At 44.7% G+C, this 27,539-nt stretch overlaps 1 protein-coding gene across 1 annotated transcript in view; it reads right to left on the bottom strand.

The window, feature by feature from the left end:
- AKAP13 (A-kinase anchoring protein 13) overlaps positions 1 to 27,539 on the bottom strand; it is a 276,145-nt gene that overhangs the window by 133,379 nt on the left and 115,227 nt on the right. Inside the window, exons 5-8 of the mRNA XM_070953603.1 lie at positions 16,426 to 16,722; positions 11,559 to 11,742; positions 7,667 to 7,856; positions 166 to 2,926 (exon numbers count right to left, since the gene is read on the bottom strand). Of these exons, the coding sequence (XP_070809704.1) occupies positions 166 to 2,926; positions 7,667 to 7,856; positions 11,559 to 11,742; positions 16,426 to 16,722 (3,432 nt within the window). The remainder of the gene's footprint in view (positions 1 to 165; positions 2,927 to 7,666; positions 7,857 to 11,558; positions 11,743 to 16,425; positions 16,723 to 27,539) is intronic.

Below are 27,539 nucleotides of genomic sequence, written 5' to 3'. Positions count from 1 at the left end.
CTTGCTTTTCTCTTCTCCACCTTCTTTCTGGCTTTGTTAGTCACATCCTTTCAGCAAACAGACCCCCCACTACCCTCACTTGTCATCCATAAATCACATCTCCCCCCCCCTTCTGCTGGCCCAGAGAAGAAAACTGAATCACACTTTTTTTTTTCATTTTCTTACCTGAAACAGGTGAAGAGCTGGTTAGTTCCAAGGTTGCAGAGTTCATTTTGCTACCGGGCTGTAAATGTAACTCCTCTTTCACTCCATTAAGGAGACATCCAGGCTCGGAGCTGGCTTGCACCAGGCAGGGGACTTCCACGGGATTTCCAGCGAGAGATTCCAGAGGGACATGTGCTTCTGCCGGCAATATCACTTGACCGGGCATTGGGTCAGCATTATCCAACAGATGATCAGGTTGCTGAGCAGCTTCTTTCGTTCCAACTTTGTCCGACTGCTCGGTCACAGGAAGAACGCAGAGAGGCAATGGAAGGGATTCTGGTTCATCTTGGCTAGTCCTCCTCCCGTTCCCTTCTTCCAACTCTCCCAGCTTCGTAACGTCCATTTCACAAGCCAACGAAAGCATTTCGGAACCGGAATCACAGTCACCAAGGGGCTCTTCAGCAATTGGCTGAAGCAATATTCGGGAAGGGATATTTTCCACTTCCCCCTCCTCCTCCTCCTCCTCCTCTCCATGCTGTGAAAGACCAGTTTCCATGGCCAGTTCAAGAGCCGTCAGAGGAGCTTCGATCGCATCCAAGGTGCTGCCAGCTGGAGAGGCTGCCTGCCCAGCTGGACCAAGCTCAAGTCCCGGGTTCAGCATGATCTCAGGGGAAGGAGTCCTCCCGTTGCAAAGAGAAGCGCCTTTTGCTAAGCCAGGCTCTGGAGGAACATCTCTGACCGCCTCTACCTTTACTTGCTCCTCAGGTTCCAGACTGGTGGCTTTCTCCTTTAAGCCGGGCTCAGCATTGCTTCCATCCACCGGTTGCTCTTTACCCAGATCACAAGGAGGCGACTGCACAGGGACTCCCGGAGGGAAGCTGTCCTCTGTCTTGCCAAGCAGTTCCTTCTCGCTTTCAGGCAGCTGTGAAGAGCTGTGCTCCTTGTCTTCTTCCCAGCCAACTACTGGAGCAAGAGACGTGGCTGCCAGCTCACCTTGCTCTGGGCTTCCCTGTTCAGCCACTCCAGTCAGCTGCTCTGCTGCTTCTGCTGCCTCTGCTGTTATTGCTGCTCCTACTTCCTCGTTTTGTTTGGAGCCTTGATTAAGAGCAGCAGAGGGTGTGCCCAGTAATTGCTCCTGAATACATTGGGTGCCCTCACCAGGCAAAGATAGGGCAAGGCTGTCCAACTGTGAAGGAGCTTCCTGGCCAACAGAGGCTGCTCTAGCATTGTCCTTCTGCGTAACAATCAACTGAGCCTCCTGAATAGCTTTCTCAACCAGCAAGGCTGATGTCAGAGCTATGCATTTTTGGAGGCTTTCGCCAGATTGACCCAGTTCCTCTTTGCTTCCTATCCTCTCTGCTGGTCCACAAAGAGGCTTCTCGAGATCCGAGGGCATCATCGTAAGAGAGTTGAGAACATCTGGTGGCGATTCAGGACCATCAACTGGATCTGCGTGCATCTGCAGTACAGAGGAACTCAACTCTTGGTCTTTGCCAAAATCCTGTTTTTTCTCATCCGGGTGTTCAACCAGAGACCCCTGACCAACTGTGGTAGGATCGGCATTTCCTTCAGTCTCTAATGGTTTCAGGTCAACTACTTTTTGCTCACTCTGCTCTGTAGCTGTGGTCTCTGGGATATCAGTTCCACCACAGGCAGCCTGGAGCTGCTCACCTGTTGGGCTCTTCCTGGGGTTTCCGACATTGCCATCTAGAGGACTGCTCGGCCCTTTGCTGCTCAAATCCAAAGCACTGTTTTCAGGAGCCATGTCTGCATCTCTCCGTTGCCCTTGATCACTCACTTCCATCGCAGAACGATGCTCCAGAGAAAAGCCAGCGGTGTCTTCAAGGTTTTTGGACAACGGTTCTATTCCAGGGTTTGGAGCAATGTTCTCCTTCTCCTTCAAAGTGTTTTTTGGTCCACTGTTGCTATGATTTTCTGCTCCGGTCTCTTTGTTCCTTCCATTGTCAATAGAACTAACATCTGCAGTAGCAACCACATCTACAAGACTTTCTGGCACTGAGGTTAGCTCATTCTCGTCTTTACAGGCAACAGTAGGGTCACCATTCCCAAGGAAGAAGACAGCAGGATTGCTTTGTGATGCAACAGATGATGGCAACCCTTCCATAGCTGTTGTCCTGGAAGGCTCCACATCAATGTCTCCACTTTCCATATACGGTTGGGACGTCACGCTAACGTCTATGGCCCCTGTGCAGCTCTTGCATTCACTTTGTCCCATATTTACATTGCTGCCCCCGCAGGAAGCTGAGGATGTATTTTCAGTTACTCCTGATCCAGCCAGCTGCACTTCCTGGAAGAGATTATTTCCTTCACATTGGCTCCCTTGTTCCAAAGTAGCACTGGAAGAGCTCATTCCAACTTCCTTGTTGGGATTTCCAAAGGAGGGGAGGCCAGCAGCCTCACAGAAGGTCCTCTTGCTATCATCTTCTTCCAACACTACTACAACAGAGTCTCCAACAGAAGATAAACACTCCTCTTCCTCTTTGTGTGGCAATTTTTCACCCTGACAGGAAGACCTTTGGTTCTGCATTTCCTCCGACGTCTCTTGTGATGCGCCTAAAAGCTCTTCTGGTTGCTGGGAGGCGCCTTCCTCTGCAAGGCAAACAGGGGGCGAGATCTCTAGAGGATCAGAAGAAGCGTTTTGAGTTGCTTCAACCATCAATACATCCAACTCGTGTTCTGCAGAAGCTTCAGCAGCTTCAGGCCCAGGATCCAAACCACAGTCCTCACAGGTCTGCCCTGGACAACGGTCTTCATTCACATTCTAGAAGAAGAGAAGAGTTTTTATTATTATTTTTAAAAAGCAGGGAGCGGCTGCAATGTACCTTTTTCTTTTGAAAATCCAAATATAAGAAGAAGCAATTAAGTTGCAATATCTGCTTTGGTTTGTAGCTTAACTAAGTAGCTAAGTTACTTTCTTCTCCAGCATTGTTGGCTGGAGACTCAAACTTGGTGGGAGGAAAAGACCACAGTACAGGTAGTTTTCAACTTGCAACCACAATTTCTGTTGTTAAATGAGACATTTGTTAATAGCAAGAGCACTTAAGACTTATATGCCCCCTGAGATACGCACGATATCAGACCTCCGGACTTTTCGTCGGGCCCTGAAAACACACTTATTCCATCTAGCTGGGCTGGCTTGATCCCATCCTCTCAATTTTTAATTTGAATTTGGTTTTAATTGGTTTGTTTTAAACTTGGGCCAAAATTATTTAATTGTTTTTTAAAATGTTTTTTAAATTTTATATGCTATGTTTTATCTTGACTGTATACCGCCCTGAGTCCCGCAGGAGAAGGGCAGTACAGAAATAAAATAAAATAAATAAAAATAAATAAATAAATATACCGCTTCAAGGGCTTTTACAGCACCCTCTAAGCAGTTTACAGAGTCAGCCTCTTGCCCCCAACAATCTGGGTTCTCATTTGGCCCACCTCGGAAGGATGGAAGGCTGAGTCAACCTTGAGCCTGGTGAGATTCGAAAGGCCAAATTGCAGGCAGCCGGCAGTCAGCAGAAGTAGCCTGCAGTACTGCACTCTAACCACTGCGCCACCGAGACTCACAATTAAGTGAGTTTTTCCCCATTTCATAACCTTTCATAACAAGAAATTGTTAAGTGGATCACCGCCGTTGTTAAGTTAGTAACACGATTGTAAAGTGACTCTGGCTTCCCTCTCTCGACTTTGCTCGTCAGAGGGTCGTGCAAGGTGTATTCCATGGCCTTGGGACACAGCAACGGTCGTAAGTATGAACCGGCTGCCAAGTATCTGAATGTTGATCACATGATCATGGGGATGCTACAAAGGTTGGAACTGTGAAAAAATGGTCATACGTCACCTCGTGTCGTTGTAACTTTGAACAGTCGCTAAAAGGACTGTTGTAAGTCGAGGACTACCTGTATAGATATACCCATCCACTACCACCATGTTCCTTGCTGCTTTTGAGTCTGGGACTGCCACAGAGGAGAAGGGAGGCGGAGTTGCTCTGAAAACTGCCTCCTCCTATTCTCTAACAGGAAGTTTGGTGTTGTTGTTTTTTTTCACTTTGGAAACCTGAATGACAATCACCCTTTCCTCTGTTCCAATTCCAAGCAAGTTTTCTTGCCTTCAGCTTCTTGCCTGAATTCTTTAAATAGATTCCACTAATAATTGACTAGACTAGACCAGCCTTACCTGACCAGGTACTCTCCCAGTGGGTTGGGACAGCATCTCCCATGCTGGCAGGGAATTCTTAGAATTGCAAACCGCTTATCTATCTTGGGAAGGTATCAGGTTCTAGGTTAGTCACCCCAAAATTAGATGGGAATGGCTGGGTTTTTTTCCCCCTAGCTTCTTTTTCCTTTCCTTTTTCTCCCAATCTTTCATCTCCCCCCCTCTCTCTCTTTCTCTCTCTCTCCCTCCCTCTCCTCTCCCTCTCTCCTTTCTCTCCCTTTCCTCTCCTCTCCTCTCTCTCCTCTATTTCTCTCTCTCTCTCCTCTCATTTCTCTCTCCTTTCTTCTCTCTCTCTCTCCTCTCTCCCCACACTAATCCAGGAGGGGCCAATTTATATATATTTCGCTGATAAAGAAATAAAGGGAGACTAGTATAGATCTATTTCAAGCTATTTAGCTCTCATCAGCTAGCCATACCCTTACTTGGATTCGAACTTGGGCTGCCTGCATGTTAGGCAGTTGTATTAACCTCTGAGCCAAAGTTCTGAGCCACTGTATCCCTTTTGCCTTTCAGCTCCAATCCCTGGCTCAAACTAATGAAGGGAGGAGAACTTGTGGCTCAGAGGTTAATACAACTGCCTAACATGCAGGCAGCCCAAGTTCGAACCCAGGTAAGAGTATGGCTAGCTGATAAGAGCTAAATAGCTTGAAATAGATCTATACTAGTTTCCCTTTATTTCTTTATCAGCGAAATATAAATTTGGTACAAAATGGTTTGTCATCAATGTGACTGAGGGCTCCTGGATTGGAGCTGAAAGGTGAAAGGGATGCAGTATGCTCCCTCCCACACGTTGGGGTAGACCAGGTGCCTCGATAGAAAAACACACCCACACCCATATATTATTATCAGGAGTCTTGATCTCTTGCAAGCATTTCGAAATGAGGTTGGATGACATTAGCCTGAAGGTCCTGTGCCTTTATAAGGCCATTGGGTGACCAATTCAGCAAAGACCTCCTATGTACATATTCATTGGGGGGTGGGGGGGGACTCCTAAGTGCTGATCCATCCAAACACCCTCAGTCCCAACTGAGCCTCAAATAAAGAAAACTGCTGAAGACTTCAGCCCAACCACTTTGGCTGGGAGTCAGCCAGCAGCAGATGTAGACACAAACACTTGTGCTGGAAGGCAAAGTGACTGGGGGAAGGGAGGAAGGGAAGGAAGAAGAGAAAACGGAGGGTGGGGGGGAGGAGGAGAGAAAATTAAGATTTTACTGCCATCCTCTCAATGAAGTCATTCTGGTTCCCTAAGCTGAAAAAGACAGATCCTTCTTCTCCAGGAAGTGAAGCTCCATTCAGCTGACCCTGACTTAACTAAAACTGAAATCATTAAAGGCTCTGGCCCAGATTCAAATTAGATTAGATGTGAAACAAACCAGGTCTCTTGACAGAAGGCCATCTAAACATAGCTTTTCCGACCGGTGACACATGATGTATCCCCTCCAGTGCATTTGCTATCAGTTAATACCCAAACAAGACTTTTAATCTGGAAGGTCATTGGCTCTGTTTCACTCCTGGTGCTGTGAGCAATGGGGGAACCTAGGCAACAAATTAAAAATATACCCTGTTTCCCCCAAAATAAGACATCCCCTCATAATCAGCCCAATCAGGCTTTTGAGCGCATGGCAATATGGCCAAGCGCTTATTTCAGAGTTCAAAAAAATATAAGACACGGTCTTATTTTCGGGGAAACATGGTACTAAGACTGTATTCACACCCTCTACTGAACCCAGATTAAAAGTAAAAGGTAAAAGTTTCCTTGCACAGATGTGCTAGTTGTTCCTGACTCTAGGGGGCGGTGCTCATCTCCGTTTCAAAGCCGAAGAGCCAGCGCTATCTGAAGATGTCTCCGTGGTCATGTGGCCGGCATGACTCAACGCCAAAGGTGCATGGAACCGGGCCGAACCAGGAGGAACCCACCACTGGTGGTGGGTAATCCAACACTGGGGGAATTTAATAAGAGACTGAACAACCATTTGTCTGAAATGGTATAGAGTTTCCTGCCTAAGCAGAGGATTGGACTAGAAGATCTCCAATGTCCCTTCTTACTCTCTTATTCTGTCTCCTAGCACAATTTCATCCCTGAACCAAAGCCTTGTAGTCTAACACTAGAATTCTATATTTTAGTTCCTTCGCTCCAGAAGTTAAAATAAGTTACTTTCATTCATAATCACTTCTTCCACCCTTGGCCTCTCCAATACCATCTCAGTTTTCTAATGATTATCATCACCTGCCTTCAATAATTCCTCCATTTGGGGGTCACTTCCTGCAGTACATATGTCAAGTTTCCGAAAGATGCCCTAATTAATTCATGAGCCATGATCCAAACTTCAAAGGAAATATAGTCATTTATTAGGAGCAACATTCCGGCAATACTCAGATGCAGTTAGGACTGATCCTACGTAGATTTACGTTCCTCTATGACCCTGTCTCTCCCCTCCTCTCTGGCCATGTCATAAATCACATTCTCCAATTAACCACTTTGGCTGGCTGTGAAACCGAACACCCTCCTTCTGATTGCGGTCAGGAAGAATGTATGGAATTCACTTCAGTTCTCCCTCCCTCCTGCTCATTGAAAGCTTTGCAAGTTGACAATATACACATTTTGATCATAAGGCCCCCGAGCAGGGGTGGGATTCAGCCGGTTTGGACTGGTTCAGGAAAACTGGTAGTTACGGCCAGCGGTTGGGTCCACTTACCCGCCCCGGTGCTATCCAGTTTTATACAATCGCCATGTTTTTGATATGGCACGCATGTGCGCCAGGCACAGGAGAGAAGTGAGTGTGCATGCAGGCACGCTCACATTTTCGATTCTGGGCGAACTGGTTGTTAAATTATGCAAAGCCCACCTCTGCCCCTGAGGGCATCCTCCTCCCAATTGTATTATTTACATGCATATCGTGCAACCACAGAAATAACAAGGAGGGGATCATTAAACATTCACAGATGCTTTTCCTAGCATCGTATTCCTCTCCCCCGTCTCATTAAACTGTTCGCATGCGATCCATATTCACAGCAATCAAGGATCCTGAATTGTGGTATTTGAGAGTGTTTAGGTCGGCTGTCAGAAGCAGAATGTTATCTCAAAGCAATTTATTCTCAAGAGATTAAAAAAGAACAACGCAATAAAACTGTCTTCTTATTATAATCAAAACCAAAGCTGTAATCCTATCAAGTTTTTTTTTAAAAAAAATAACAGCATGGTACTTATCAAAGCAATAAGACCATGACAAATCAGAATTATTCAGAATCCAACTCAGTTTTAAACCAATGAGCTAAGGCAGACCCTTTTCCTCACCATACGTTGGAGATTCTGGACGAGCAGCTGAAGTCGAGCGATATCTTTCTCCATGTTCAATTGGTCTCCTTCCTTCATTTCAACTGTCAGAGTGTAAATGTTTAAACCTTGGTGGTACTTGACGCAGGAGTCCCCAGAATGAACCATATGCGACAAGGTGCTCCAGGAATCCGGTTCATTGGCTTCTTCTCTGGAAAAGACGTGCACAACCAAACTCTCAAATTTTGAATTGGCTACAAAAGGCTGTGTCCTAACTAGAACGGATTATTAACAATCGATCAACCATTTGGCCCACACTCTAGAATTTGAGAAATGATATCCAGCTGAAGATATTTCGGATTACTTGACAAAAGCAATCTATAACAGATGTGGGAAGAGTGTAGAGCAGGAGCTACTAACAAACCTTTAGGTGAACTTGTACAGAAGCTATCACATTTCAGTTTATAGGTCTAGTCTACAGGAGACAAAATACTTAGGTTCTTTCTCAGATGTGATGATGATGATGATGATTATATGAGTGGCTTGCCAACTCCTTCTTCCATCATGTTTTATGACCTCCCAGTGTAGCCTACAGCATTCCAAAGTGGTCCCCCATTCAAATACTGACCAGAGCAAAATTATTCTCACAGCCAAGATTAATATATTTCCCTCTTTCACATCAGCATCTTTGGAGGAGAACCAGTTTTGAAACGAATACATCAGATGTGATATAATACACAACAGCCTTGGCTGAGATGATATCCCACAGCAAAGAAATATACATACTGTGATGTGCCACGATGTAAAAAAGATGTGGAGACTCTAGAAAGAGTGCAGAGAAGAGAAACAAAGATAATGAGGGGACTGGAGGCTAAAACATAGGAAGAACAGTTGCAGGAACTGGGTATGTCTAGTTTAATGAAAAGAAGGACTAGGGGAGACATGACAGCAGTGTTCCAATATCTCAGGGGTTGCCACAAAGAAGAGGGAGTCAAGCTATTCTCCAAAGCACCTGAGGGCAGGACAAGAAGCAATGGGTGGAAACTAATCAAGGAGAGAAGCAACTTAGAACTAAGGAGAAATTTCCTGACAGTTAGAACAATTAATCAGTGGAACAACTTGCCTCCAGAAGTTGTAAAGGCTCCAACACTGGAAGTTTTTAAGAATAACCATTTGGATAACCATTTGTCTGAAGTGGTGTAGGGTTTCCTGCCTAAGCAGGGAGTTGGACTAGAAGACCTCCAAGGTCCCTTCCAACTCTGCTATTCTATTCTATTCTATTCTATTCTATTCTATTCTATTCTATTCTATTCTATTCTATTCTATTCTATTCTCTCCACTAAGTGTTTTCCACCCCACATCAAACATGAAATCCAAATGTTCTTAGGTCTCAAGAGATACAGCTCCCATTCCCATTACTACCTAACCAGGTTCGCAATCAACAGCAAAGTCATCAGAATAATAATTATAAACGCTGTTCTAGATTGAAGATTCCTATATGCAGGAATTTATATACAATTATGGTCTCTGGAATCTCTAACTGCACCATTGTTATCATAAACAAGAATACACTTCTCCGGGAATCTGGGTCAGAATGAACTTGGCAATTAGCCTTCTGCTCTGAAATGGAGGACCAGGTTGCTCTAATTAAGAGCAATTGATAGATTTGTTGCCTAAAGAAGCCAGCAACTTTCCTTTGGGTTGCTAATTTCAGAAAAAAAAACTGAAATTACCTCTCAATGCAAAAAATATGTGGATAATCCCCCCCAATGAATGACATCAAGCAAAATGCCCTAGGTCAAAATGCCTTGCAAAATTATGTGTTTTAGAAAAAGAAAGAGAATTTAATTGAACGGGGAGAAAGAAGTAGTTCCTTAAAGTTCTTTTGAACTGGAGTTGACAACTTTCTTCCAGTTCAGGACCACCCATTAAATACATATTTCAAACTGTTGCTTGGAGCTCTGGGGAGAAAGAGGTGAAATAAGAGCGTTAAACCGTGAAGCTCTTTAAAACTTTCCCTGAATGAGAGTATTTTTTTTTCCCCATCGAGGAGGCTTGGGGTTTTTAATAGCAGAAATGAGGGCTGTTGTGTAATATATTGGTATCTGATATGGCCCCTAAAACCACTCCTGTCTCCTAGTAAGGCACAACCAGGGATGGGCTGCTGAGAGTTTGCAAGGGTTCAGGAGAACCTCTAGCTAAGTTTCTGTGCGGTTCAGCGAACTCCCAAATCCCACTCCTGGCTGGCCCCGCCCGCCCCTCCCCGCCCATCCCAGGAGTCGCCACCAGAGGTGGGTTTCAGTTCTGCAGAACCGGTAGCGGAAATTTTGAGTAGTTCGGAGAACCAGTAAATACCACCTCTGACTGGTTCCGCCCTCATCTATTCTCTGCCTCCCGAGTCCCAGCTGATCGGGAGGAAATGGGGATTTTATAGTATCCTTCCCCTGGAGTGAGGTGGGAATGGAGATTTTACAATATCCTTCCCCTGCCATGCCCACCATGCCAGGCCCACCAAGCCATGCCACGCCCACCAAGCCGCACCCACAGAACCGGAGTAAAAATGTTTGAAACCTACCACTGGTCGCTACACAGCCATTTTGGATGCAGGTAAGTGCATCCAAGGAGGCTCGGGGAGGGCAAAAAACAGGCCTACTGGAAGTTCGGGAAGGCCAGAAACGGGCGAGGGCCTCCGGAGCCTCGGGAGACCGTTTTCACCCTCCTGGAGGCACAAAGAAATCCTCCGGAGTTCGGGGAGAGCAAAAATGCCTCCTCGCCATGGTTCAGGAGGCTGGCTAGACCACGCCCACCATGGCCACGCCCACCCAGCAACTGGGCAGAGAACCCCCTTGCTAAAATTTTTGAAGCCCGCCCCCCCCGGGCACAATGGTCAGGTGCCACTCTCAAAGGTCCAAGCTCCGGACCTAAACAAAAACAGAAGCTTACTCACTCTGGAACCAAAAAAAAAAGGGGAGGGGGATTTATTTAGGCCAGACTGCCGGCACGCAATGAGTCCGCAAAGTCTTGAGCAGCCAAGTAGGCTCTGATTAATTTATCCGCCACCCACGAGGCTTCCATTAATAGGTGTCAATGGTTTGACAATCACCTTATGGTGTGCACCAAGGGGCTACGTGCAGCCCCAAAGTTGTCCACCTTTGTCTTAGAACTTTCTCAGGTCTACCAACATTGCACTGAATGGCAAAACACTTGCAAAACCCGCTTGGGTTGACTTACAGGCAGAAAAGAAGACCATCAAGAAAGTTAGAAGACAAAAAAAAAATGGCCTTTCTTAAGTAGGCAATTAGCTCAGGATTGCTATATTGATCAGTTATATCAGCCCTGAGTTTCTAGTCCCAAGAACTGGGTGTATCTAATTTAATGAAAAGAAGGAGTAGGGGAGACATGATAGCAGTCTTCCAATATCTCAGGGGCTGCCACAAAGAAGAGGGAATCAAGCTATTTTCCAAAGCCCCTGAGGGCAGGACAAGAAGCAATGGGTGGAAACTAATCAAGGAGAGAAGCAACTTAGAACTAAGGAGAAATTTCCTGACAGTTGGAACAATTAATCCGTGGAACAACTTGCCTCCAGAAGTTGTGAATGCTCCAACACTGGAAGTTTTTAAGAAGATGTTGGATAACCATTTGTCTGAAGTGGTGTAGGGTTTCCTGCCTAAGCAGGGGGTTGGACTAGAAGACCTCCAAGGTCCCTTCCAACTCTGTTATCCTATTCTATTCTATTCTATTCCTAACTGGAGCACTCTCTAGAAACCAAGGCGGAAGTGACTCAAGCTGAACAGATCCTTGTCCGAATGGATGACTGTTTAGGAATCAGCATACGAGGCAAGAGATAAATGCACAAAGCAAAAAAAAAAAAAAAAAAAAAGCCGAAATGCTAATCAAAATCTGTGGTCCTTACTTGGTCAGGATGTGATGCAGTTTCTGGTAGCCCCTCTCCAGGGCTAAGCTCACCGGTGTGGCTCCTTCACTGTTGGGAACGGTCACAGCGCTTCTGCCACCTGGTTGCTTCAACAGGAAGCACGTCAGCCGCAGCAAACCGAGTCTGGCTGCAAAATGCAACAACGTCTCCCGGGGAACATTTTCTGAGAAGCCAAAGCAGAAAGAAAAAAGGCTTCAGCCTCCAGGTTCATATATATCATATATTGGACTACTGTAACACCCTCTACATGGGGCTGCCCTTGGGATGTGTCCGGAGGCTTCAGCTAGTCCAGAATGCAGCCGCGCGGGTAGTTACGGGGGCGTCTAGATACTCCCGTGTAACACCTCTCCTGCGTGAGCTGCACTGGCTGCCGGTGGCGTTCCAGATTCATTTCAAGGTGCTGGTGCTTACCTATAAAGCCCTTCATGGCTTAGGCCCGGGGTATTTGCAGGACCATCTCCAGCCGCTCTCCCATCGTCCTGTGCGCTCTCACAGAGTCGGCCTCCTCAGGGTGCCGTCGGCCAAACAATGTCGGCTGACGACCCCCAGGGGGAGGGCGTTCTCTGTGGGAGCCCCGACCCTCTGGAATGGATTGCCCACCGAGCTCAGGACAGCCCCCGACCTTCTTTCCTTCCGTCGCGAGCTGAAGACGTGGCTCTTCCGCCAATTAAACTGATCCGTTTGGGGGTACACTGGTATAATTTTAAATCGTTTTTAATTGGGTTACTGATTTTAATTTGGTATTGTATTGTGATTTGTATTGAAGTTGTCATTTTGTAAGCCGCCTTGAGTCCCTAGGGAGAAAGGCGGCATATAAATCGCAATAAATAAATAAATAAATAAATAAATAAATAAATAAATAAATATATCAGAGGGTGTGTCGAAACTTCCCACTAGACCAGAGGTCTTCAAACTTGGCAGCTTTAAGTCTTCTGGACTTCAACTCTTCAGAATTCTCCAGCCAGCTATTCTGGGAGTTGAAGTCCAGAAGTCTTAAAGCTTGCCAAGTTTGAAGACCTCTGCACTAGACGCTGTCTCATTTGGAGCATGAGAGTTTACACCTCAGCCGGGGTTCACAGTGAACCCTCAAAAGAGGCTGGGTTTCCCCAACTGTGGGTGGGGAGCGGGGGAGACAACCGAGCTGAGACGACGGAATCAAACTCAGAGGGCACATGAATGATCAGACCTGTGACACCTTCTTTCCTTTCCATTCTTGTCATTCTTCATTTCCACCATCATTTTGACAGAAGAGTAGCGTCTAGCAAGGGGATCTGTTGAGCATCAAACAGCGCCCTCTGTCTGCCGTTCACCACCTTCTCAAAGCAATTCATTCCGCTTCCAAACTTCATCATCAAACTTACTTCCAACTTCATCATCAAACCTGGCTTTGCCAGTCAGGAGGGAGGGTCACACAGCACAGGAAACCTTCAGTCACCCCAGCAGCTTCTGTGATTTCAGCCAACGTGACTCACCTACCGTCATGAACGCACACAGATTTGTTCCACGGCAATATCAGCCTTTCAAACTACACCAAGAGTTTTTTGTTTCAATGTGCAGGAATTAACCAAGATTGGAACAAGTGAAGTACATACATTAGAGTAGATTAACAGAGTTGGAAGGGACCTTGTAGGTCATCTAGTCCAACCCCCCACCCAAACAGGAGACCCCTACATCATTTCTGACAGATGGCGGTCTAGTCATTTGCAGGCCTGGGGACTGGGAGCTGCCTCCTGTCATCCTAAAAAATGAAATTTGAGCTCTCTGCAGAAGCTCAACCTTGTATATCACAGAAGCCCTATGAATAGTAGCCGGGTTTTGTTTTTTTTTAAAGTTAAAAAGAAAATATCAAGCACTGCATGTGACCGATTTGCAGCTAAAATCATTTTGTTGATTCGTTCTTGGAAGACAAGTCTGTTCTTGTTTTTTTCTTGTTTAAATCCCATTGGCCATTTTGAGCAGCATTTCATCAAGAGTAATAAGTAAATTAGAAAGCTTTTCTCCTCTTTTTCTTTCTTTTTTTTTTTCAGATTTTATTTCATTCTCACAACTCACTCAAGAGAGTTAACTTCTTCCTGGCGTAAATCTGTCAGCCCTATTTTATGTATAAAAATTAAAACCAGACAAAATCGGGGCCGAGAAATGGCAGCGGAGTGACCGCAGAGAGGTCCCCACCTAGAAAATTTCTAAATGGCATAAGCATGTTGGTGCCTATATATGCTCAATTAGGAAAAGCAATATTGTTATTGCTTTGAGTCACGTAATATTTTATTTCCTGCGTAAATTTAAGCTGCCCTTAAGAGTCAAAAGAGCCGCAGGATCTTGCAGTGCTAAATATATCTGGATTAAATTTTGGCAGGAAGACACTATGGACTGGTATCAGCTAAGAATGACTTAGAGCTCAGAGTCGGCCTTAAAGCAGTTCTAGAGCTGTTTGAAGAAAGGATTATTTATTTATTATTTATTTATTGGTTCGATTTATATGCCGCCCTTCTCTGGAGACTCAGGGCGGTTTACAATGCATTAAGCAATAGCCTTCATGCTTTTGTATATACCTGCTTAGTAGGGCTTTTGCCCCCCTTCCCCCAAGCGGTGTTCTTTTTTATACAAAGTCAGCTTATTGCCCCCACAAACCGGGTCCTCATTTTACCTACCTTCGAAAGGATGGAAGGCTGAGTCAACCTTGAGCCTGGTGAGATTTGAACTTGCAATAATTGCAGGCAGCTGGTGTTATCTTAACAGTGCTTTAGTCTGCTGCGCCACCAAGGCTCTTATTGAATAATTGAGAAAAAACGAGAATAAGACTTATCTTCCAAGAATGACTGATCGATTGATCTCAATGCATTTATGTGCCCCTGCAATCAACAATGGATCTCGATAGTGTTGACAATTAAAAAAATAAAACAGTACCAAAACAACCAGAGATGTATCCGAGTTGTGGCTGCTCCACCACTGGAGGCTTTAGATTCTTCTGCTTGGGTAAGGGATTGGAACGGAAGACCTCCGGCATCCCTTCCAACTCTATGATTCTCTTCTATTATTCCGTTATTCCTTCTATGATCAGATATATCCATCCCATCAAGCCCAAAGAAAGTCCAGAGTGATATAGGATCTCCTACCACAGGCAGCGGTTGGACTAGAAGACTAGATCTCCAAGTCCCTTCCAACCCTATTGTTTTATGTTCTAGGACTGTGATGGTGAACCTTTGGAAGGCATGCCATAGGTGGCACATAGAGTCATCTCTGTGGGCACACTAGCCGACGCCCACGTCAACTCCACTGGCGCCTCCTGCCGGCCAGTTGATTTTTGGGTCTCTGCCAGGAGGGGCGTGTGCATGCGTGGGGTGGGATTGCGTGCTGCATGCACAGGGATGGGGGGGTCACACACGCATGCACATGCGCATGGGGGGGGTGCAGTGCCCCCGTGCCCCGTTTTTTGGTCCCAGGAAGCTTCAGGGAGGCCTGCTGGCACCAAAATGGGGGTCGCGCATGAATGAACGGGGGGGGCAGGGGAGTGGGGGGGGGGGTTCATGGATATTGTAGTAGCAATGAGGAACCAAAGGTGCTTTTTTTTCAAAAGGCAACTGGACTTTTTTGTTTTTTCCCTTGAAGATGTTTCACTTCTCCTCCAAGAAGCTTCTTCAGTTCTGACTGAATGGTGAGGGGATTGGAACTGAAGCAGCTTCTGGGATTAGAAGCGAAACGTCTTCAAGGAAAAACCAAGGAAGTCCAGCTGCCTTTTGAAAAAAAACATCTTTGGGGCAACCAAAGAGCCTTGGTAGTACAGGGGTTTAGTGCACCCTGTTATTAACACAGCTGCCTGCAATTTCTGCTGGTTCGAATCTCTCCAAGGCTCAAGGTTGACTCAGCCTTCCATCCTTTCTAAGGTGGGTAAATTGAGGACCCAGTTTGTGGGGGCAATAAGCTGACTTTGTATAAATATATACAAAAGTATGAAGGCTATTGCTTAGCACATTGTAAGCCGCCCTGAGTCTCCGGAGAAGGGCGGCATATAAATCAAATTAAAAAAAAAACAAAAAAAAAACCATGACCTGGATGACTCAGAATTTCCAATAGTCAAAAGAGGAACCATTAATTTAAACAGGGGTGAAATCCAGCAGGTTCTGGAGAACCGGTAGTGGACATTTTGAGTAGTTCCGAGAACCGGCAAATACCACCTCTGACTGGCCCCAGAGTGGGATGGGAATGGAGATTTTGTAGTATCCTTCCCCTGGAGTGGGGTGGGAATGGAGATTTTGCAGTATCCTTCCCCTGCCATGCTCCCCAAGCCACACCATGCCCACCAAGCCACGCCCACAGAACCAGTAGCAAAAAAAATTGGATTTCACCACTGAATTTAAGGTTTTTATACCCAAAAGGTAGTGCGCTCTCTCTCTCTCTCTCTCTCTCTCTCTCTCTCTCTCTCTCTCTCTCTCTCTCTCTCTCGCTCTCTCTCTCTCGCTCTCTCTCTCTCTCTTTCAGGAAGGAACTGTCTTGTTCTCATTCATGACACTTCAACTGTCTTGACAGTCATTTTGGTTAACTCACAGGATAAAAATGCTACAGATAACATCTACCAAAACTAACAACAACAGAATCGTTTGACTGAGATTTGTTTCTGTGGCGTGGCATAAAATGCAAATTGCTTAGAAAGCTAATCCGCGCAGACAAACAGGGTACTAATAGAATAAATCAGGTTTATGGAAAACAGATTCAGCAGCTGCATTTTGCAGGGAGAAATTCAGTCCGGTCTGTCGAAAATATGACGTGGGAACCCGGCTCGTAAGTTTGATTATCGCCGTAATAATCCAATCTGCAGCACATGCACAAAGTATTACCAAAACCTTACCGTTGAGACTGTGGTCTGTTCCCAACACGTTCCACTCGGTCGGCAGCTTCAGGTGACGAAACGCCAAAGTTACTTTCTCATCCAGAAAATCTAAGTCCCCAGTAGGTGGCCTGGAACGGTCCAGGAAACGTGTAAAGTTTAACGCTTGCTGGTTTCCAGCACACGATGCCAGGAATTGTGCCGCATCGTAAGTTTCATCCTGGATGAACTGCAAGCTCTCTTCAGCCACCACCAGAAGAGGGTGACCTTGCTTTGTGGCACAGAGAGAGACTTTCACCGTCTCGCAACAGTCGTGACCTGCGGGGGGTTGAAAAAATGGACCTAAATTAAGACATTTTCATTCTACTTTTTCCATGTCCTTCCATCTTCATCACGGGTGTGCAACGTTTTCTGAGCCAGGGGCTGCACAAAGTCCTTGGAAGAGCCCACCAGAGGCCAGGTTCAAAGAAAGGGACAAGACCAAGTCTACGTTCATTTCACTTTCATTAAAACTGCATCGGTTAAACGTCCCTTCGCCGTGAAATGGGCAGCATTAAAAATAATAATAATAATAAATTAAATAAATAAATACAGCCAATGCACGATTGTTTTGGCCTCTGTTGTCGTTGTAAGTTGAGGACTACTTGATTTTAGCTTTCTCCTGACTCAGGGAGTAGGGCTATGGCTCATCAGGACATTCAAACCTGGTCTAGCTATCAAAACCAATCAAGATGAGGAATGCTACCCTTTCAAACATTTTGAGCAAAAAGGGAGGAGGCTGAAATATTACCGTGTTTCCCGAAAATAAGACCCTGTCTTATTTTTATTTTTATTTTTATTTTTGAACCCTGAAATAGGCGCTTGGCCTTATTGCCATGCTCTCAAAATTGGGCTTATTATCAGGGGATGTCTTATTTTGGGGGAAAATAGGGTAGGATTGTACCAAACCAAGCAAAATTAGGATTATATAGCGTGTAACCAACTCAAATTCCTCTTCCCTTTGAAGGTTTCCTATTTTCAAAACCAACAGTGTTTTATTGGTGGATCAAGGCCTCGCTTCTCCTCCTTTCTTGTACCCCATTGCAGTCACCACCCTCCACACCCAAACTGCAAACTATTTCAGTCCCTTGTTGCGTGAATCAACATTCCCCCACCTCTCCCGCCTCCTTCCTCTCTATTTTTAATTACATCAATGAACTCAAATGACGTTTTCTTCTCCAGAAAAACAGACTTGAACAATTCACAGCTGGACAGTGGCAGCTGGGAAAAATCCTTTCAGGGTAACATGGCAAAAACAATTCATTCACTATTGAAAACTGGGAAGCAGGAATTGGAGCTCTTTTAAGTTCTCAGAACGAAGACAGCCACAGTCGCCATACTTGGGATTTCATAAGCAAAGTGGTGACTGGAATTAAGAATCCAAGTGGAAGAAGCTGAAAAGGCGCTATTTGTAGCTTCCCAACCTAATTCTGTTCAAAGATAAGTGACAAGCAGATAGACTCCATGGTCAAGAGACTAGAGCCGTGATGGCGAACCTATGGCACGAGTGCCACAGCTGGCACGCGGAGCCATTTCTGAGGGAATATGAGCTGTCATTCATCTTAGCTCCCCCCTACGTGAGCCTCCCGCTGGCCAGCTGATTTTTGGGATGCGCAGGGGGGCGGGGCGATGCGGGAGACATGTGCGCATGCGCTGGGGTCACACATTCATGCGCAGGGGTTGCGCGCGCATGTGTGGGGGGCGCGGGGAGGTGTGACGTCTCCCCCATGGCCCATTTTTGGACCCAGAAGGCTGCAGGGAGGCCTACTAGGCCCAAAATGGGGGATGGGGGTAGCGCGTGTTTGGTTGGTGGTGCAGGAGAGTCACATGTGCATGCGCAGGGAGCGTGGGAAGTCGTGTGCGCTTGCATGGGGGCGCATTGCATTATGGGTGCCAGCACGCATGCACACTTTTGGCACATGAAGAGACACGCATGCACACTTTTGGCACATGAAGAGAAAAGGGTTAGCCATCACTGGACTATGTTAATGAGAAAAGGATGATAAAGATATTATCACTGCCAACAACTCTTCAAATAGTTTGAATTAGAAGATGCTGTTCTCCCTCTTCTTCAGCCAACCATCCCAGTGACTCAGACAACCTGCGGAAGTAGCAAAATGGGGCACAGGTTTTATTTGTTATATTATTTATATAGCTACCCATACCACAGCCGAATCTGGGTGGCATACAAGGTTTAAAACAACAGCTATAGCATACAGAAAACGATGCACCAGTTTAAAACAGTCAACCTCAGATCACAGAAACCACATCAGCTCATCTAATTTCCTGGCCAAAATACTTAGGGAAATAGATGTTCAAAACTAACAGAATCAGGGTCATCCAGATTTATGGAGAGATGCTGTCCTGGATGGATGGATGGATGGATGGATGGATGGATGGATGGATGGAGAGAGAGAGAGAGAGAGAGAGAGAGAGATTGATTAGTGGGTGGATGGATGGATGGATGGATGGATGGAGAGAGAGAGAGAGAGAGAGATTAGTGGATGGATGGATGGATGGATGGATGGATGGTGGGTGGGTGGGTGGATGGAGAGAGAGAGAGAGAGAGATTAATGGATCGATGGAAAGAGGGAGGGAGGGAGAGAGAGAGAGAGATTAGTGGAGAGAGAGAGAGAGAGAGAGAGAGAAAGAGAGAGAGATTGTTGCTCTTCTCTGCACTCTTTCTAGAGTCTCAACATCTTTTTTACATCGTGGCAACCAAAACTGAATGCAATATTCCAAGTGTGGCCTTACCAAGGCCTCACCAAGGATAAAAAAGTTTCTTTGGGTCTGGCTTAGCATGAATCCAGCATTTATGGTTTGTAGGTTGTGACTTATGACCTAGCCAAATGTAGTTTATTCAACCATCTAAGATCTTGGCTATGTATAAATCTGGTTATAATCTATGTAACAGACTTGGGTTCAAAAAGTCGAATAATCCAAAGGCCAAATTCTAAAATGCCAAACTTCCAAGGACTTGAGAATAGTCACACTAGGGATGAATGTTGGAAAATGCAGTTCCCTCACATCTGGAAAGCATCAGGATGAGGAACGTTGGACCATTAGGTAGAGTAGTAGCCAGCAATCTGGGGTCTGAAGAAATAAGACACCTAAAATGCTGGGCCAGGATGCTTAACTAAGCAACATTAAAGCGTTACAGCTCTTAAGAGATGAAACCAAGGTGACAAATAAGGCTTCATCAGATCAAACATCCAGCTGCAGAGAGCAATGTGTTTGCTCCCTTTCAAGTTCTTTGATGTTTTGCTTCCTTTGCCACTGACATGCTTCTCTCCCCCAGCCCACAATTAGATTTTGACTTTGTCAATTAATTCAAAAGCAAAGAAGAACTATTCCTCAAAGAACACGGTGAAGATCTAAATTGCTTCAGGACTTCCAGAACCCGTTCCATTAAAAAAAAAAGAGAAAGATCTGTGCTCTGCAGTGTCTCTTTCATATTGCTTCTAAGGCTGAACGACAGAAATCAAATTGCTAAAAGAGGCAATTCGGTATTATGGATTTGTAAAGGAAGAAGGGAAGGAGAGTAACAAGATTAAACACATGCACACCCAGACACAAGCCGGAGCCTAAAAGATAGGTTTCATCTGCCACGCTAGGAGATAAATCATATAGTCCTAGGATCAGCGAAAGAAATGGTATATAACAGAATTTGTAACTAATCTCATAAGGGACTATCTTAGCAATACATAACTGAATAAAATATTATACACAGAGGGAAAAAAAATACCTACAATGCCTTGCACTACATTGCACTGAAAAATTAATTTAGGATATTAACCCAACTATCTATCCTTTCCCCAACCCCGACTGCAAAGCAGGGGTGAAATGCTCCCGGTTCAGACTGGATCAGGCGATCCAGTAGCGATTGTGGCAGGTGGTTCAGAGAACCGGTAGCGATGGTGGCGCAAGGCTCCGCCTACCTGCCCGGATGTCGTTACTTCCTGGTTTTAACCAGGAAGTAATGTGTTTTTTACCCTCTCCGCATGCACAGAAGGTTTTGCGAATGCATAGAGGGTCTGCGTGGCGCATGCACTTCCGAACTGGTAAGGAAGGTAAGTAGATTTTACCCCTGCTGTATAGATCTATGTATAATATATGGAAATTTTATTCATTCATTCATTCATTCATTCATTCACATTCATTCATTCATTCATTCATAAAATATACAAATAAAGCTTTACAAATAATTTTAGCAAATCACCTACATTCTCATAATCTTCATAACGTTGAAAGTTTTTAAGAAGAGACTGGACAACCATTTGTCTGAAGTGGTGCAGGGTTTCCTGCCTAAGCAGGGGGTTGGACTAGAAGACCTCCAAGGTCCCGTCCAACTCTGTTATTCTATTTCTATTTCTTTCCTACAAAAATATTTAAAGCTGCTCTTACTAGGATTTTTCCAATATTGTGCAAATACAATTCTTGCTGCTGTCAACACGTGTACTATTAAATACACAACCCTTTTATCATATTTTTCAGGTAATATACCTAACACCTATTTCTGGCTTTAAATCTATATGTTGCTTTATCATGTTCTCAAACCATGTATATATTTTCATCCAGTATTTTTTTTTTGCTCTTGGACATGTCCACTACATATAATAGTACAAGCCAGGTATATGATTACATTTCCAACATTTGGTGGACATGTTTTCAAACATCTTTGCTAATCTTGCCAAGAATATTAAGGGTTCTGGACTGGACTGGGAAATAGTCCCAATTCACATCCCAGAAGGACTGGCTAACCACTGATATAATACACCAAGAAATCTGAATGAATTTGCTATGAATTTACTCCTGATAAATCATCAGAACGTGGTCATTGTAAGTGTGTATCATGGAATTCATTTGAATTAAACTGAAAAGTACATTTCACGAAGATGGGAAAAGGGACAACTGTCATTACCAGTGAGAAAAAAAATTCTGTAATGAAAATGAATGTGTTGCCTGGAATAATGTTTTTGTTCCAGAGAGTACCTGTTTTGACAACTGATGCGCCATTTAAACAGTGGCAGAAGGAGATAGATAAATTTGCGTAGCAGGGGAGTTAAGTATAAGGTGTTGCAAGAGGCAAAGGGAAGAGGAGGAGTAGGTTTACTGGATTTGGAATTGTATTTTGTGGCTTGTTGTTTGTTTTGGATGAAAGAGTGGGTGTTGCTGAGAAATAGAAGGCTTTTGGGGTTAGAAGGACACGACCTGAGATTTGGGTGGCATGGATATTTGTGGCACAATAAAGTCAAGGTTAATGTGGATTTTAAACATCGTTATGTTAGACGTGCCATGTTGAGAATGTGGAACAGATACACCCAGGATGTGCTTCGAAACACTCTTGTCCTGCCTACTATTTGGACTCTGGAAAGAGTGTGGAAAAGAGCAACAAAAACTGATTAGGGGCTGGAAGCCAAAATATATGAAGAATGGTTGCAGGAATTGAACCAGAGTCTAGTGAAGAGAAGGACCTGGGGTGACATCGTAGCAGTGTTCCAATATCTACGAGGTTGCCACAAAGAAGAGGGGAGTCAACCTCTTCTACAAAGCACCTGAAGGCAGGACAAGAAGCAACAGATGGAAACTAATCAAGGAGAGAAGCAACCTAGAACTAAGGAGAACAATGAACCAGTGGAAAGGTTTGCCTTCAGAAATTGTGGGTGCTCCATCACTGGAGGCTTTTAAGAAGAGACTGGACAGCCACTTGTCTGGAATGGTATAGAGTTTCCTGCTTGAGCAGGAAGTTGGACTAGAAGACCTCCAAGGTCCCTTCCAATCCTATTATTCTGTATTCTATCCAGCTGTGGGCTATTCTGTCTTTTATTTGACCATTCCTGCATAGTGTCTCTTAAGGACATTCTCACCTAACAGTTATACTTGGTGGATCCCTGCAGTAAATACAAACATGTAGCAATGAGACATGGTGTCTCAGTGGCTAAGATGCTGAGCTTGTCGATCGAAAGGTCGGCAGTTCCGCGGTTCAAATCCCTAGTGCCGCGTAATGGGGTGAACTCTCGTTCCTTGTCCCAGCTTCTGCCGACCTAGCAGTTTGAAAGCAGGTAAAAAATGCAAGTAGAAAAATAGGGACCACCTTTGGTGGGAAGGGAACAGCGTTCCATGAGCCTTTGGCGTTTAGTCATGCCGGCCACATGACCACGGAGACGTCTTCGGACAGCACTGGCTCTTTGGCTTTGAAACGGAGATGAGTACCGTCCCTACGAGCACATATGTGCAAGGGAAAACTTTACCTTTACCTTTAGGCAATGGAGACAAACACTTTTTCAGGTGTCCCATTTCAAGAAAAAAAATTGTAGAGGTTGAAATGGTATATATGGTTTCCACATCTCATTCCACATCTCTGATCGTGTGCCGAAGTTCCAAAACCTCAGGAGATGGCCGTTTTTCAGTTCTTTTTTTAAAAAAATCAATCCTTCTATATTTCTTTCAAGTATTACTGTTTGTTGGAGTTGGGCAGGTAATCAATTTAAGTAGCCTCTTCCATGTTACCTAGGCATGTCACATCCACTGAGATGCCGTGGTACTGACACCTCAATATATAAACTGCTTCTAGGCATCGTAGCTAACCCTCTGAACCCAAGTCCACCTCTATCCAGTTTAACCAGTGAGAAATGCTAGCTTCTCTTGGAGAGAAACCCAGCAATCAGACTTGATAGGAAAATAATATGGAAGACATTCTCTTTGTGCTGACATTTGGCCTCCCATCCAGCTGTACTCCATTCAAGTAGACGGCTTTTATCACCGAGCTGCTTGGAGACACAACACTGTTGTGGCTAAACAAGAAATATTGGCTGCGTCACTATAACATGACTTCACATCTTATCCAGCCAAGCGTGGAATCCGGCCTATTCAAGATCAACTCTTTGGAGGACTCAAATCTCAGATTAGACAGTTTCAGAAACTATTTCAAGCTTCTCTAGGAACCCCAATGTAGCATCACCTCTGTGGATGATTGAGGGTGACCATATTAATGGGACTCCTGAAATCATTATGATGTAGTAAAATATGTCACATCTAGAGGAATATACTGAAGTTCACTGAAGAGCACAGGACATCTCTAATACATCTCTAATACTTATTTTGTTTAAATTCTGAGGATATTAGCAAGGGAAACACTAACGTGAAGGGTTAGCTGGGAAACTCTTTTGCATTTGGATTGGCAATTAGGGACACCCTTAGGTCACCAACAGAAGGTTATATTTGTAGCTCAGGGTTGAACTGCTATGGAGTCCTTGGTGCTCTCTGAGCTTGGTGGGCAAAGAGAGCTCATAAAAAATTGACTCCTGGCAAGCAAGTAATTAGGGAGGGAGGGAGGGAGGGAGGGAGGGAGGGAGGAAGGAAGGAAGGAAGGAAGGAAGGAAGGAAGGAAGGAAGGAAGGAAGGAAGGAAGGAAGGAAGTCACTATTGAAAGTGCCTAGACTTCCATGGTCTCTCAATGAAATCCCTAGGAAAATTATTTACTCTCCAAAACTGTAGAAATGATGGTAGACTTTAGGAGAAATCCTCCCATACTACCACCTCTTACAATACTAGACAACACAGTATCAACAGTAGAGACCTTCAAATTTCTAGGTTCTATCATATCTCAAGACCTAAAATGGACACTTAACATCAAAAACGTCATCAAAAAAGCACAACAAAGAATGTTCTTCCTGCGCCAACTCAGGAAGCTCAAACTGCCCAAGGAGCTGCTGATACAGTTCTGCAGAATTGATGACAGAATTACTGAGTCTGTCATCTGCACCTCCATAACTGTCTGGTTTGGTTCTGCAACCCAACAAGACAGACACAGACTTCAACGGATAATTAGAACTGTAGAAAAAACAATTGTTACCAACCTGCCTTCCATTGAGGGCCTGTATACTGCACGAGTCAAAAAGAGGGTTGTGAAAATATTTACAGACCTCTTGCCTCCTGGACAGAAATTGTTTCAACTCCTACCTTCAAAATGATGCTATAGGGCACTGCACACCAGAACAACTAGACACAAGAACAGTTTTTTCCCAAACACCATCACTCTGCTAAAGAAATAATTCCCTCAACACTGTCAAACTATTCCCTAAGTTTGCATTACTATTGCTATTAGTCTTCTCTTTGATCCTATCACCCATCTCCTTCCACTTATGACTGCATGTCTGTAACTTTGTTGCTTGTATCCTTACAATTTATATTGATATTGTTTGTTTCCTGATTGCTTATTTGTACCCTATGACTATCATTAAGTATTGTACCTTATGATTCTTGACGAATGTATCTTGTCTTTTTATGTGCACTGAGAGCATATGCACCAAAGACAAATTCCTTGTATGTCCAATCACACTTGGCCAATAAAGAATTCTATTCTATTCTTAAAAAAAAAGAGGATTGAGAATTTTATTAAGGGGGAGAGCACTTGATATGTTTTCTAAGAAAATGTCTTATTAAGCCAAGGCCACATGACTATTACTTTCAAGCAACCACATCTTACACAACTTGTTTACTTATGTGATTCCTCACTACAAAGAGTATTTCATCCAAGAGCCTTGGTGGTGCAGCAGACTAAAGTGCTGTTAAGTAGCACTTAGCTGCCAACTGCCTGCAATTACTGCGAGTTCAAATCTCACCAGGCTCAAGGTTGACTCAGCCTTCCATCCTTCCGAGGTAGGTAAAATGAGGACCCGGATTGTGGGGGCAATAAGCTGACTTTGTATAAAAAAGAACACCGCTTGGGTGGGGCCGAAAGCCCTACTAAGCAGGTATATACAAAAGTATGAAGGCTATTGCTTAACGCATTGTAAGCCGCCCTGAGTCTCCGGAGAAGGACGGCATATAAATCGAACCAATAAATAAACAATAAATAAATAAATCCAAGGAGGGGGAAAAAAACCCCACAATCTCTACAAGACACGTAAAAAAGCAAATAGTTTTGGAGAATTATTTGAAAGTAGCAAAACTACAGTGAAGGTAATATGCATAATCAGGCAAAAAGATGCAAAGTGCCCATTCAAACCCAACAATGAGAATCTTTAGTCAGAAAATTCTGTGGTGAGGTGCTCTCTGAGTTTGGCTGTTTTCTTGCAGACCAAGCTAAGTAACATCATCAGTGCTGGATGAGGAGGAGGAGGGGGAGGAGGAGGAGGAGGAGGAGGAGGAGGAGGAGGAGGAGGAGGAGGAGGAGGAGGAGGAGGAGGAGGAGGACTGTGGGGTTTTTGGTGCTCTCTAAATTTCGTGGTTTTCTTGTAGATGTTTCACTACCCAACTAGGTAACATCATCAATGCTAGAAGGGAGTGGGGTTTGCTCTCTTTTTATATACTAATGGCTTAAAATATAAAAATATATAAAGAGACCACTAGGAGGTTTATCTGTGTCCTCAGGGTCACCTGAATAGTGCAAATGGGTGTGGAGCCTTCTTGGCTGCAGGAAGTTTTCTGCTCTGTGTCCCTTCACTATTGAAGACAGACGCAGGCTGTCGGGGATGAGTCTGCATTCTCCGCATCTCAAACTGAAGCGCAAAGGGTTCCTATTGTGTGCGATTCAAACACCTGCACTACTCAGGTGATCCTGAGGACACAGACAAACCTCCAAGTGGCCTAAATGACTCTCTAAAAAGAATGCAACCGACCAGCTGTCTGCAAGGAATATAATGTTGTGATCTGCCGGCAGCCTGCGGAGCTGGCAGCAGAGTCGGACAGTGAGGCTGGGGAGGAACATGGGCCAGTCCTGGAGTCTGAGGAAGGCTTGGACGAGGGCTCTGCATTGAAGGCAGAGAGGGGGCCAGGGCCATCTGGCAGTTATGTGCTGACTCCGGAGCCTCCAGAATCTGACATCAGCGAGACAGAGGAACAGAGGGAGCCTGTTCCCAGTGTGTATATGCGCAGAGCTGCCAGAAGGCAAGAACAGTTAAGACAAAAGGGATGACTCGGTAGTAGGGCTTGGAGATGATTGGCCCCTCCCATAAGACATAAAGGAGGAGCAAAGGCACGTAAGCCTTTGCAGGAAGCAACTTTGTTCATGCTGGTCGGTGTAAATTCTGAAGCTCCGTTTTGACTCTGTGCTCCGTGAGGCCTTGCAAAACTAATTGCCAATTAGGTCTTTGGCAGCTTGTCAAGGGAGATAAAGGTGGGTGCTTATCAGCCTTATCCCGAAGGACTGTGGCAGACTTCTGTTGGACTCCTTACGAACTCCTTGAGACTCATTACGGGCTGTGAATGAACAATAATTCACAGCCATTGAAATAAAAAGAGGGTTTTTGGGACTAATCGTGTGCTTTTGACTGTCTCAGGAAACCTACGTCAGAACATATAAATTCTTCCATTCCCCACGTTTCCATGATAGTTTTTTAGCATCATTCATGCAGTTCATTTCCAATCAGGACCAATTTCTCTAACAGACAGAAAAGAGCCTCCTCCCCATTACTGCCCATCTCTCATTGGTTATTAATCCTGCAGCACTCAAAGAATGCTGGCTCTAACTCCCTTTAATGGTTGCCACCGATACTGCTTCAAGACACAACTGTTAGCCCTTGATGACACAAGTCAATAATGGGGGCAAGAGACCAAAGGGGACAGCTAACCAAGAGAAGGGGGGGGATGTTTCCTGACCCAGTTGGGTTCCTCAAACTCTTGAGGACTTGGTAAAGGTCAAAGGAGAGCATGAGGGTCAAAAGATTTTTTTTTTTCCTCCTTAGGCTGTTGAATTTCATAAGAGAGTTCGCTTTAAAAAGCGAGCTGTTTTTTTCCCCTCCCTTGTTACTTTTCAAAAGTTTAGGGACATAAGAAAGTTTGCCTCATTATGAGTCAGTTCACTGGTCTATCAACATCTGCATTGTTTTCCCAGACTGGAAATGGCTCTTCGTTGTTTGAAAAGAGAGTCTTTCCCAGTTCCATCAGGAGATGGGGAGGTTGACCCTATGACACGCTGCAAAAAATGACTGAATCCAATTTCCAGTGGACAATGGGTGGAGACGCCACTCCCTGCCTCTCCAATGAGTTGAAGCAGCAAAATTATTCAGAGCAAAGGAAATGACAACATTCAGTTCTCGGTAATGCAAACTTTGTATACAGAGCCTTAATTTCAGAAACATCGACCCCGCTCT

The sequence above is a fragment of the Pituophis catenifer genome, unplaced genomic scaffold (genome assembly GCF_029215685.1).
Source record: "Pituophis catenifer annectens isolate HBS135680 unplaced genomic scaffold, rPitCat1.0.hap2 SCAF_14, whole genome shotgun sequence".
Taxonomy (NCBI): Eukaryota; Metazoa; Chordata; class Lepidosauria; order Squamata; family Colubridae; genus Pituophis; species Pituophis catenifer.
The sequence above is the reverse complement of the archived record's forward strand: the minus strand, read 5'-3'. Positions and strand labels throughout refer to the sequence as shown.